Here is a 14,098-nt window from a genome sequence, read left to right on the forward strand (position 1 = left end):
CGTTGGCTGTCGATTGCAAGCGGTTTGGGGCAGAGACCAGTTCTTTGTTCTATGTCTGTACAGCGCCTAGCGTAACTGGGGGCTGGGCCCTGCCGAAGGTCCTAGGCTTTAGCACAGTGACGACAGTGAGGATAATGGGGAATTGCAAATTTGGGAGCATCAAAAATTCTCGAGTCAGACCTGGTAAAACCCAAAGACAAATGTTGGGCTGGCACATGAGCCACCAAGCTACACCTGGGCCCGCTTCCAACCTCCCTCTGCAACCACCAGAGCTAGAAACTTCCTTTAAAAAAAAAAAAGAAGCCAAGGGCCGCCCTCATCACATGACTCCAGGAGACGAGCCTGTAAGAGAAAGATCAGCAGACTAATGGGACTCCTCGCAGTGATACTGCACAGGCTTGCCCACCTACAGCCCAAATAGACTACAACTCCCATCAGCCACCGCTGCCCGCCGTCCGGCCTGGCATGCGCAGAGCGGCTGCGGGGCGCGGATGGGCGGTCGCCGCGCGGCATGCCGGGAGCTGTAGTGCCTCTATGCCTCCCAGGCACTTGCCTGTGCCGCCGCTGGGGACTACGTTTCCCGTGGGTCTGCGGGCGGCGCGTGCGCCCTGCCAGGGGAAGCGGCGGTTCCTGCTTGCGCTGGCTGCGGCCTGCCTGGCACTGAGGGAGGGGGCGGCCCAGGCCCCGGACCGGCGGCGGCGGCGGAGCAGCGGGGCGGGGCTATGGACCCGGCGGAGGCCGTGCTGCAGGAGAAGGCCCTGAAGTTCATGGTGAGGGGCAAAGGGCCGGGGCCCCTGGCGGGCTGGAGGACGGGTGTGGGGCCGACTAGGGGGAGGGGCAAGTGGGGGGGCGTGCTGAGGTTGGGGGGCAAAGGGCTGGGGGAGGGGGGAGTTGGGGGGGCGGGCTGAGCTTGGGGCGGGGGGGCAAAGGGCGGGGGGAGTTGGGGGGGCGGGCTGAGCTTGGGGCGGGGGGGCAAAGGGCGGGCTGAGCTTGGGGCGGGGGGGCAAAGGGCGGGGGGAGTTGGGGGGGCGGGCTGAGCTTGGGGCGGGGGGGCAAAGGGCGGGGGGAGTTGGGGGGGCGGGCTGGGCTTGGGGCGGGGGGAGTTGGGGGGGCGGGCTGGGCTTGGGGCGGGGGGAGTTGGGGGGGCGGGCTGGGCTTGGGGCGGGGGGAGTTGGGGGGGCGGGCTGGGCTTGGGGCGGGGGGAGTTGGGGGGGCGGGCTGGGCTTGGGGCGGGGGGAGTTGGGGGGGCGGGCTGGGCTTGGGGCGGGGGGAGTTGGGGGGGCGGGCTGGGCTTGGGGCGGGGGGAGTTGGGGGGGCGGGCTGGGCTTGGGGCGGGGGGGCAAAGGGCGGGGGGAGTTGGGGGGGCGGGCTGAGCTTGGGGCGGGGGGGCAAAGGGCGGGGGAGGGGTCAGTGTTTGGGGGAGCCAGGCGTTGGGGGGACAGGTGAGCGCTAAGCTGTGGGATTCCCAGAGGGTGGGGGAGGGTAAAGGGCTGGGGAACAGGGCATGGGGGGGTGCTGAGCGGCGGGAGGCAAAGGCCTGGGGAAGGTAGGCTTGGGGGAGGGGAAGGGATGGGTGGGCACCTGAGGGGGTAGGAGCAGGTGGTGATGGTGAAGGCAGTATTGGGAGTCTCAAAGGGTGAACACCAGAGTGTTGAAGCACGGGGGGCACTTGGGGCAGAACTGGGTGGGGAAATATGCCACGGTGCTGAGTCAGGAAGGGGGCAAGTTCTGGAATAAGCGAGGCAGGCACCTTGGAGGAAGAGTGAGTGCTGGTATGGGGGGAAGGCACCTGAACATTTGTAAAGTTGGCCAGTGTTGGCAGTACATAGTGAGACAAGTAGTAGAGCTTGGGGTATCTTTTGGCTGGGTTGGGGGATGCTAGTGATGGGAATGGGGCTTACCTATAGGAGGTGGGGTTAAATGTTGGGCTTTGGGTGCAAGAGCATGTGGACAAGAGACATTGCACTGGGGGACAGGGGTGCAGATGTGGCAGGAGGGCACCTGCAGTATGGTTGCAGTTCTCTGGTGGTCCTAGAGATTCTAAACAAGATTTCTAGCCTGACTTGGTGGTAAGAGGTGACCCATCAAGCACTGGTGCCTGAGAGAGGTGAAGATTTTGTTCTGCATGTAGTTTGTGGGGTGTATTAGTTTCATCTGCACATCTGCTCTCCATAGTGGGGTTTCTTTTTAATTTTTCTCTTATGCCCCTTTTTATCTTGGGTGCGGAATTGTATATAATGATGTTTTAATCGGTTATGTTTTCCTGCTACATATCCTTGTTAATAGAGTGGATGTAAATAGCCATTATACTGTCTTGGTTTATAAATGGGCCTGTGGCACAGAAAATAGCTTTGGGCATCAGTAGCCAAATCAGTTTTCAAATTTGACTGTTTAGATTTAAGATAATATACCAAATGAAGCAGTTATATTCCTTTTTTTACCATTGTTGATATTTCTAGATTTTGGTTGGAAAATAGCATCAAGAAACTGAAGCAAACAGTGATGCCAGCTTAATTAAATGCTAATTTTAGATGCTCTAAACTGTTCTGCTTCTAAGAATACATTTCAAGTGACTGGCAACATTTGCTGAAAGTTTATTTGTTGTGGATTAATGATTCAGTGGCACAGAATTAAATCTTTACTCATAAAGAGTCTAAAATACAGCTAACGTGGAAATATTGAAACACTAGATACAAATCTTGGCTTTCATTTGCACTTCAAAAGGTAGTAGAAAGTCTAAACTCTTAATTAGCTTCTATTTTTTGTCTTGTAGAATTGATATCGGTTTTTAAATCTCTTGTTTCTGTTCAGATCATTGAATTCTTTTGCCAGTTCCTTGTATTTTTGTCAGGTTTATGGAATCTCAGGTTGAAGAGGTGAAAAAGATATTGGATGTCAAAATATCTTTGGCAGCAAAAAATGCCCTCTCCATATGTGATTGACATGAGGAGTATGCCATATCCCGTTGGATATATATCTGGCCATAATAATCCACTCATTTGTGACCTACCTCTAGGCTTGATAATTACAACTTATTGTAACTAGGAGTCATGAAGTCTTGCACCTTGAAAAAATTCCAGCTGTCTACTTAGTAGTACAGAGCACCATGTTGATGCTCCTGATTCCACATCGGCTCCCAATTGAATAAAGAGTCCAGTTCAAGGTCTCTGACCTGATATTTGGAGCCCTCCATGGTATTGACCCTAGGTATCTGATGGAATACCTGACCTTCCATGACCACAGCCAGGCTATGTTCTGCTGGAACAATGAAACGTTAATGAATTGGGAGAGGCGAGTCAGTGTGGGAGAAATAACTTTCACAGGAACAGGCCATAGACTGTTGAACTCACTCTGAGTGTTGAGTGACCAAGGACTTCACTGAATTGAGGAATAAATGACAGAGTGCTTTGCTTTTTAGTTTTCCCTAAAAGAGTTCTTTACACACAGATATGCAAAACACACAAAGAAACAAAAGCAATCAAATAAGAAAAACGATAAACTAAGCATTTTATTTTATAAACTGGAAGGGAAGAGAGAGAGTCTTTTATCTGAAGATTTGTGAGTGCTGTGTAGCCTGTCGCTTAAATCAGCTTCTGTACCAGTTGACTGGAGGATCACTAATGTGATGCTAGTTTTTAAAAAAGGTTCCAGAGGTGTTCCTGGCAATTGTAGGACAGTAAACCTAACTTCAGAAGCAGGCAAATTGGTTGAAACTATAGTAAAGAACAGAATTATTAGCCACATAGATTAACATGATTTGTTTGGGGAAGTCAACACAGCTTTTGCAAATCATGCCTTGCCAATCTATTAGAATTCTTTGAGGGGGTCAACAAACATGTGGACAAGGGTGATCCAGTGGATATAGTGTACTTGGACATTCAGAAAGCCTTTCACAGGGTCCCTCACCAAAGGCTCTTAGGCAAAATAACCTGTCGTGGATAAGATGGAAGGTTCTCTCATGGATCAGTAATTGGTTAAAAGATAGGCAACAAAGGGTAAGAATAAATGGTCCATTTTCAGGGTGGGGAGAGGTAAATAACGGTGTCCCTCGGCGATCTGTACTGGGACCAGTGCTGTTCAACATATTCATAAATGATCTGGAAATAAGGGGTAAACAGGTGGCAAAATTTGCAGATGATACAAAATTACTTAAGATAGTTAAGTCCAAAGCTGACTGCGAAGAGTTGTGAGGGGACCTCACAAAACTGGGTGACAGGGTAACAAAATGGCAGATGAAATTCAATGCTGATAAATGCAAAGTAATGTGCATTGGAATACCTAATTCCAGCTATACATACAAAATGATGGGGTCTAAACTAGCTGTTGCCACTCAAGAAAGTGATCTTGGGGTCATCCTGGATAGTTCTCTGAAAACATCTGCTCAGTGTGCAGCGGTAGTCAAAAAAGCTAACAACGTTATGAACCATTAGGATTGGGATAGATGGTAAGGCAGAAAATATCATAATGCCACTGTATAAATCCATCGTATGCCCATACCTTGAATACTTCCTGCAGTTCTGGTCACCCCATCTCAAAAAAGATATATTAGAATTGAAAAGGTACAGAGAAGGGCAACAAAAAAGTGTATAGAACAACTTTGATATGATGGGATATTTAAAAGACTGGGACTTTTCAGCTTGGAAGAGACAAATAAGAGGGGATACGACAGAAGTCTATAAAATCATGAATGGTGTGGAGAAAGAATAAGGAAGTGTTTTATACCCCTTCCCATAAAAGAAGAATTGGAGGTCACCCAATTAAATTAATAGGCAGCAGGTTTAAAACAAACAAAAGGAAGTACTACTTCACACAACACAGTCAGTCTGTTGCCAGGGGATGTTGTGAAGGCCAAAAGTATACGTGGGTTCAAAAAAGAATGAGATAAGTTCATGGACGATAAGTCCATCAATGGCTATTAGCCAAGATCATCAGGGATGTGATCCTGTGCCCTGGGTGTCCTAAACTTCTAACTACCAAAAGCTGGGAGTGGATGATGGGATGGATCACTTGATAATTGTCCTATTCTGTTCAATCCCTCTGAAGCATCTGGCCCTTGCCACTGTCAGAAGATAGGATACTGTGCTAGATGGGCTGTTGGTCTGACCCAGTATGGCCATTCTTAAGTTCTTATCTTATTTATATCTGTTTTTGGGGGAGAGGGGGAGGATTTATATTGGCACCCTTCACTATAGTTTCTGAGCACTTCCCACTTTAATTAGATTGGCAAAGCAAGGTCCCTAATTGGATTTCTTGGGGTCTTCTGCTCTTCTCACATCCCTGATTATGGGGGCTCTGCATAGAGCAGATTTTTGGAGTAGGTACAAGGGGCAATTGTACATGCCAACCAGGTCATGTTGGAAAACTGGTTTGTTGATTTCTCTCTAAATGCTTGGGAGTTGCTTAGGTATCGTGGTGATGGCAGCCATATAAGTACCTACATAGATCTGGAAAGATGTATTGTAGTTCATCCAGTGGTGGATCATCCACAGTTTACTCTCCCATATGTCCACATGGATGATATGCTTGGTATACCATCACTCTGACTGACTAAGTGGGTCATAGATTGGGCCGAAGTGGGATATGCAATTAATTATTGATTTACATGGCATCTTTCACAAGAGCCAAAGTGTGCCTTTCCATATCAGATATTGAGAAACTCTTCATATCGACCAGACCCATTATCTATCTGGCTTCTGGTATTTTCGTTTTTACTACAGAGTCACATGTAATGACTGTTTGAAAACAGTTCAGTAGGTGGTGGTATCTCTGTCCCTGTCTGTAAGATTGTTTTTCATTTTTAAAATGTTTTGTGACTAATCATCAGTAATGACATTGGATCAATTGCTAAGCCACTAGATGTCAAGAAGAAATGCATGCTAATTTTGTTGTTGGTGTTTTCACACCTAGCCAGTGATGGAAAATGTTATATTGAAACCTCATCCAGTGACTTAATGGATGAAATGAAGCCTTGTGTAAAAACAGGAGCTTATTCTTTTTCTGTGTGTCAGAAATCAGTTTATAGATTTGACATTTTGAAAAACGAAGTGGGCTCATATTGGAGTTGTTTTTTGAGCAGATGAGGATAGCAGAGGAAAGGAAGCCCTTGTCCCTGCTAGTTGGTAGTAGCTTGATTACCTGTCAATGATATATTTATGATGCATCCAACCTGTATCTCTCATCGATTTATTAGATAAGTCTGATCATATGTAATACATATTATCTAATTAATTTTAGGTAATGACATTCTACCTACCCAAATTACTCCTACAGTTTCAAGTAGACATAATATTCACTTACAATCCTAAATTATTGTTGTACTGTTAAGCAGCTCATCCTCAGAGATATTTTAGTGGCGAGTTCAGTGATTCCCTCTGTGTAGTTTATGCATCAACCTTATCTTGTAAGGATTCTCTTGGATCCTTTTGGATGAAAACTACTGTATAAATGTAAGGTATAAGGCAGCATGAATTGTATAGGCCAGTGCTCTGTAGCAAGTGCAGGAGGGATTTTGTAGCACTGCAATCTACCTATGTTCCCATCATCCATTTTGTGGTGTTTCTTAAATACCCTGGATAAAACAGCAGTCATCAAAAGGTTTAAGTTATAAGAGATATGGTGCCCTATTAATGCATAAGCTTAGAGGAGAATTACATATGCTCCTTTAGTATTTGAAAAAACGTCTTGTTTTAAATAAAGCTCTGGGTTTTTTTTGTTTTGTTAAAGAATATGGAATTTTATTGTCATAACCATTTTCAAAAGTACTAAGAATGAGGAGTTCAATAAGTAACTTCCCTATTTGAATAAACTGTTTAAAAATGTAGATATAGTGCTTAAAGAATAAATGTAATAGGCTCAGCTGAGACTTTGATTAAATGTCATATAAACTAAACTATGTACGCCTGCATAGAATAGTAGATATTTTTTTCAAAGTAGCTTCAAATGGTTCTTTTAAGTGTATGAATGTTCTGATGATTATCTTTTTAATTAAAATGAGAAATCTTTGTTTAAAGTGGCATTCTTTTTTTTACAGCCTGTTACAGTCTCCGTAACAATCATTTCTTAAGTCTGAACGTTTTTAATTCCAGGAATCCATTTATATGAAACTATGTTGAGACTTAATTAAGGAATGATTCTTACAAAGCTTGTAAATAGCCAGGAAAAAAGGGACAGAAAATAAAACTGACAGTCACACTTAACAAAATGATTGTTACAAGGTATGTAATATGCTATAAAAATACAATAAAGGCCTTTTTATAAGAGTTCATATTTTTGATCCTCATTCTGAAAGGTATTTAAGAAAAATATCAAGGCTCTGTGAAGCAACATCTGTTTTCCTGAATGGACTAGTGACAACTTCAATTGTATTTAATTAGCAGTGCATGGAGCTGTACCTGATCAATTTAGGATCCTGTTTAAAATGCCTCTGCAGGCAGTATTTTAATATAGATTTAAGTTTTACCTTCTGTTTTTCACTATATGTGAATGAGGCAATCTCTGCCCACCGGCATTCCTGCCGTGGTTCATGGATGGGAAGATGTTGATACTGGCATTCTTCACTGATATAGTCTGTCTTCCACATACAAATTTACATTTCCCTTCCCTGGAATGGAGAGATATAAGGCCTGATCCTGGGAGGTGCTGAATACCCTTTAGTGCCATAAGAATGTCAGGCCATTAGCTTTTTCAACAGCTTCTGCCTTTGTGAATCTTCCAGTACTGTTTAATAAATATACACATTTGTTTCATCCCCCATTGACTGTATTGGCATTGATCCTCCAGGACTCTAAAGACTTTGAGATCTATGGATGAACAATGCTATATAAGAGCTAGGTATATTTGTTGTTGTTAAGGTGCTATGTAAATGCAAAGTGTGTTATATTCCCTTACCCATCGCGTATGGTTTACAGCAACTATGGGAACATGCTATCATTGCATTGCCAGAAAAACCCTGTGTTTCCTTAAATTTCATGATTACTAGATTTGTAGTGACTTTTGACCTCCTCCTAGTAAGCCAGCCAATAAGCTAAGCAGGATCCAACATGATTTGGATCTTAATTAACTCAGGATTCACTTTTCCTTTAACTGTTTTTCTCTGGCTGCTTTAGTAAAGGCATTTGCAGTGGAAACAGACATTCAAATTCTTAGCCTCTGTGGTGGTCCAGTTTGTATTGACTACTTCTAGCTTGGGTGTTGGTAAGAACGAACCTTTAATATCCCAGAACTTAATAATTGTTTTAATAGTTATTTTAGATAAATTGCTTTTTACAGGTAATAGTATGCTTGCATTGCTTTCATTTTGATAGAGAATACCAAGTATCCAAGACAAGGGAAACATAAGGAGACATGAGCTTTCCTGAGCTACAGCTCACTTTAGATAAGCTATTACCAGCAGGACAGTGGGGTGGGAGGGGGTATTGTTTCATATTCTCTGTGTATATATGAAGTTTGCTGCATTTTCCACGGTATGCATCCGATGAAGTGAGCTGTAGCTCACGAAAGCTCATGCTCAAATAAATTGGTTAGTCTCTAAGGTGCCACAAGTACTCCTTTTCTTTTTGCGAATACAGACTAACACGGCTGTTACTCTGAAACCTGTCATAAGGAGACATGTATCTAAGAAATAAAGGAGTTCAGGAGAGCTAGCAGTTTCTCAAAGAGACTGTATTAAAGGCACAACTGCAAACTGTGCTGATGAAAAGAAAAGATAGGAAGAATAGTAAGAGGCCAATATGAGCTCTTTAATGACCTGAAAAACAAAAAGGAATCCTACAGAAAGTGGAAACATGGAGAGATTAATAAGGGGGAATACAAAAAGAATAGCACAATTGCTTGGGGACAAAATCAGAAAGGTGTAACTTATTTTGTGCTTTAGCCTAGCAAGGGACATAGAAGACAATAAGAAGAGATTTTTAAAATACATTAGGACCAAGAGAAAGATGAAGGAAAGGCCTCTACTTAGTGCGGAAGGGGAGCTAATAACAAATGACATCAAGGAGACTGAGATGGTTAATGCCTGTTTTGCTTCAGTCTTCACTAAAAAGGCTTATGCATTGAATATTTGGTCACCAATCAATGTTAACTACAAGGGGGACGCAAACCAAAACTGGAAAATAACACATTAAAGAATATTTAGATAAGTTAGATTTATTCAAGTAGGCCAGGCCTCATGAAATACACCTGTGTTACTTAGGGAATTAACTGAAGCAATCTTGGAGCCATTAGCAGTTACCTTCGAGAACTCATGGAGGACAAGTGAGGTACCAGAAGAATTGGAGAAGGGCAAACATAATACCTATCTTCCAAATGGGGAAAAAAGTGCACCTGGGAATTTATAGACCAGTCAGCCTAACTTTGATACCTGCAAAGATACTGGAACAAATTATTAAACAATTTGTTTGTAAGCACTGGGAGGGTAATAGGGTTCTAAGGAATAGCCAACATGGATTTGTCAAGAAGAAATCTTGCCAAACCGACCTAATTGCCTTCTTTGACAGGGTTACTGGCCTGGTGGATGGGGGAAGCAGTAGACGTGATAGATCTTGATTTTAGTAAGGCTTTTGTCACAGTCCCACTGAACATTCTCACCAGCAAACTAGGGAAATGTGGTCTAGATGAAATTACTATAATGTAGGCGCACAACTTGGTACCACATGTCATTTTGATTAAAAAACTAGAACAATATAAAATGAATGTGGAGCACACTAAATGAACTAAAAACTGATCGGTCTTAATATAACTGTAAATGGGGAATGATCACTGAGCAGATCTCTTTCCAAGAGTCTCAGTTCTTGGCCCCGTGCTATCTAACATCTTTATCAATGACCTGGAAGAAAACATAAAATCATCACTGATAAAGTTTGCAGATGACCCCAAAATTGGGGGAGTGGTAAATAATGAAGAAGATGGGTCACTGATTCGGAGCAATCTAGTTTGCTTGTTAAACTGGGCACGAGCAAACTATGTGGTTTAGTACGACTAAATGTAAATGTGTTCATCTGGGAGCAAAGAATATAGGACATACTTACAGGACGGGGGATGCTCCAGGATGGTGTGGATTGCACCCTCAGCAAGTTTGCAGATGACACTAAACTGGGAGCAGAGGTAGATACACTAGAGGGTAGGGATAGGATACAGAGGGACCTAGACAAATTAGAGGATTGGGCAAAAAGAAATCTGATGAGGTTCAACAAAGACAAGTGCAGAGTCCTGCACTTAGGACGGAAGAATCCCATGCATCGCTACAGACTAGGGACCGAATGGCTAGGCAGCAGTTCTGCAGAAAAGGACCTAGGGGTTACAGTGGACGAGAAGCTGAATATGAGTCAACAGTGCGCCCTTGTTGCCAAGAAGGCCAATGGCATTTTGGGCTGTATACGTAGGGGCATTGCCAGCAGATCGAGGGACGTGATTGTTCCACTCTATTCGACACTGGTGAGGCCTCATCTGGAGTCCTGTGTCCAGTTTTGGGCCCCACACTACAAAAAGGATGTGGAAAAATTGGAGAGAGTCCATCGGAGGGCAACAAAAATGATTAGGGGACTGGAACACATGAGTTATGAGGAGAGGCTGAGGGAACTGCGGATGTTTAGTCTGCGGAAGAGAAAAATGAGGGGGGATTTGATAGCTGTTTTCAACTACCTGAAAGGGGGTTCCAAAGAGGATGGCTCTAGACTGTTCTCAGTGGTGGCAGATGACAGAACAAGGAGTAATGGTCTCAAGTTGCAGTGGGGGAGGTTTAGGTTGGATATTAGGAAAATCTTTTCCACTAGGAGGGCAGTGAAACACTGGAATGCATTACCTAGGGAGGTGGTGGAATCTCCTTCCTTCGAAGTTTTTAAGGTCAGGCTTGACAAAGCTCTGGCTGGGATGATTTAATTGGGGATTGGTCCTGCTTTGAGCAGGGGGTTGGACTAGATGACCTCCTGAGGTCCCTTCCAACCCTGATATTCTATGGTTCTATGACACAGGGACTCTGAAAGATTTGGGGTCGTGGTGGAGCATCCCAGTGGGACACTGTAGCCAAAAGAGCTAATGAGATCCTGAGATGCATAAACAGGGGACTCTGGAGTAAGTTATTTTACCTCTGGATTTGGCATTGGTGAGATCACCGATGGAATGCTGTGTCCTGTTCTGGTGTCAACAATTAAATAGAGATGTTGATAAACTGGAGGGGATTCAGAGAATGATTAAAAAATTGGAAAACATGCCTTACAGTGATAGACTCAAGGAGCTCAATTTAGTTAGCGTAATAGAGAGAAGGCTAAGGGGTGGCTTGCTTACAATCTATAAATACCTACTTACAGTAAATCTACATTGCAGTGTAAGCCCGGGGTTAGTGGGACTTGAGTCAGCTGACCTGTGTTAGAGAACCCTGGGCTTGATCATCTACACTGATTCTTAACCCTATGCTAAGATTTTTCAAATCTGGGCTTGAACCTGGGGCTCTGGTGTCCACACTGCAGCTTGTTGACCGGAGTCAAACCAAACATATCCCAGAGCCTCTAGCACCTTCCTGAAATGTACCCACTCTAGCCCTTTGACCATGATGCACTGTGGGAAATCTTTACTGCCCACCCTGCATGTTACAGGAAGTGTGACCAGCCTGCCGAGCAGTCATTTTGGTCTGTGTTCTCCCAGATACTGGAGCCAGCCTTTTGAAGAACTTCTCTTGCTTGCACTTCACTCCTGTGTCAGGAAACAGGCAGAACTTCCATGAGATGCTGGTGGACATTTCCATGGCACTTTCTGACCCACCAAAGGTACCTGATCGATTTCATCATGGAGGAGGAGGCAGAGGAGGAACAGTACCCTGGCATGGCAGATTTGCACTGGCAGATGCTGCTCAGAACAACCAGTGCATCTGGTGCAGCACTACAAGACCTAGGATGACCAGCAGTGGGTCTAGAACTTTCGCGTGAAGAAAGCTACATTTCTGGAGCTTTGTGAGCAGCTTTCCCTGACTCTCTAGTGTAAAGACACACACATGAGGCACTCTTGCCTGTCCATAAGCGGGCTGCTATGACCGCCTGGAAGCTGGCTACCCCAGACTGCTACAAGTCTGATGTCTACCAGTTTGATGTTGGAGAGTTGACTGTGGTTGAAGTGGTTGCCTCAGAAACCTCTGCTATCAGGCATGTGGTGTACCCCAAGGTGGCGGGCGTTCAAGATATTCTGGAGGCAATTGCTGACTTTGAGATAATGGGGTTTCCAAACTGCACTAGGGCCATTGATGGGACTCATGTTCTTAGTTTGCCCTCCTTAAGGCGCATGTGAGGACATAGACCACAAAGGGCACTACATTGTCATGCAGGCCCTCATGGATCACAGAGGCTGATTTATGAATGGCAGTGTGGGCTGCACTGGAAAAGTTCACAGTGTCAGTTATTCGCCATTCGGGAGTCTACATTTATGGACAGGCTGGCATGCTAGTCCCACTAAATGATACTATAAATGGAGTTGCAGTCTCCACTGTTATTCTGGGGGACCGTGCCTACCTCTTTTTGCCTTGTTTTATGAAACTACACCCTGATTTCAGAGGCTCTGGCAAAAGGAGGTTTGTTTACACTCTCAGCAGGTGAAGAGTGGTTGTTGCATGTGCTTTTGGCAGATTAAAATCCTGGTAGAGGTGTCCACAGAGCCATTTGGATGCCAGTGTCATCAACGCTGTCTGCATTACTATGGCTTGCTGTGCTCCTCGCAACCTTTGTGAAGCCAGAGGTGAGTCATTTCCTCCTGAATGGACCTATGACCGTGAGGGGCCGCTGAATCGTTATGCTCAGCCAAACAGTGCATCTGTCTCGAGCTGGCACCCAGGAAGCAGAGGTCGGGGATGTTTTGAGTTCTTACAGTACGGACTTGTACAGCCCAGTGGAAGAGGGGAATAGTACCTGTATGAATGTGCTTGTTGGGGGGAAAGGGGCTAATGGATTTTGGGGAATGTTTGCTTGATTGCTGTGCAATATACTTATGCATGACATGTTGAATAACGAATTGGGGGGTGGCAGTGTAGGTTCATAGAAGGAAGGTATTGAAGGGTGAATTGCTGTACCTAACCGCATAGAGGAATAGTGTTGCTTAGTCATGTATAATTGCCCCGATCATAGAATCATAGAATATCAGGGTTGGAAGGGACCCCAGAAGGTCATCTAGTCCAACCCCCTGCTCAAAGCAGGACCAATTCCCAGTTAAATCATCCCAGCCAGGGCTTTGTCAAGCCTGACCTTAAAAACCTCTAAGGAAGGAGATTCTACCACCTCCCTAGGTAACGCATTCCAGTGTTTCACCACCCTCTTAGTGAAAAAGTTTTTCCTAATATCCAATCTAAACCTCCCCCACTGCAACTTGAGACCATTACTCCTCGTTCTGTCATCTGCTACCATTGAGAACAGTCTAGAGCCATCCTCTTTGGAACCCCCTTTCAGGTAGTTGAAAGCAGCTATCAAATCCCCCCTCATTCTTCTCTTCTGCAGGCTAAACAATCCCAGCTCCCTCAGCCTCTCCTCATAACTCATGTGTTCCAGTCCCCTAATCATTTTTGTTGCCCTTCGCTGGACTCTCTCCAATTTATCCACATCCTTCTTGAAGTGTGGGGCCCAAAACTGGACACAGTACTCCAGATGAGGCCTCACCAATGTCGAATAGAGGGGAACGATCACGTCCCTCGATCTGCTCGCTATGCCCCTACTTATACATCCCAAAATGCCATTGGCCTTCTTGGCAACAAGGGCACACTGCTGACTCATATCCAGCTTCTCGTCCACTGTCACCCCTAGGTCCTTTTCCGCAGAACTGCTGCCTAGCCATTCGGTCCCTAGTCTGTAGCTGTGCATTGGGTTCTTCCGTCCTAAGTGCAGGACCCTGCACTTATCCTTATTGAACCTCATCAGATTCCTTTTGGCCCAATCTTCCAATTGGTCTAGGTCATGTTTTTAGTTTTATCCCAGATCATGTTTTTAGTTTTATCCCAAATCATGATTGTATGAGGTGATGCACTGATAGCAATAAACTTTTAAAAAAGGCTTTATCTGTAGACGAGTTAAACCTGTACGACAGTCGCCTATTGCTACTCAGGCCAGCTGACATTACAACACCCAAAAAC

The 14,098-nt window shown here is 44.8% G+C and overlaps 1 protein-coding gene across 14 annotated transcripts in view; it reads left to right on the forward strand.

Moving 5' to 3' along the window:
- Positions 1–602: 602 nt before the first annotated feature.
- The window catches only part of BTRC (beta-transducin repeat containing E3 ubiquitin protein ligase), a 179,796-nt gene continuing 166,300 nt past the window's right edge, over positions 603–14,098 (forward strand). For 12 of the 14 annotated variants that reach the window (XM_073354542.1, XM_073354546.1, XM_073354547.1 and 9 more), the window contains exon 1: positions 603–770. In XM_073354542.1, the coding sequence (XP_073210643.1) occupies positions 723–770 (48 nt within the window). In that variant the 5' untranslated portion in view covers positions 603–722. The remainder of the gene's footprint in view (positions 771–14,098) is intronic. The other 2 variants (XM_073354543.1, XM_073354554.1) reach the window with 2 other exon arrangements.

The sequence above is a fragment of the Lepidochelys kempii genome, chromosome 7 (genome assembly GCF_965140265.1).
Source record: "Lepidochelys kempii isolate rLepKem1 chromosome 7, rLepKem1.hap2, whole genome shotgun sequence".
Lineage (NCBI taxonomy): Eukaryota > Metazoa > Chordata > Testudines > Cheloniidae > Lepidochelys > Lepidochelys kempii.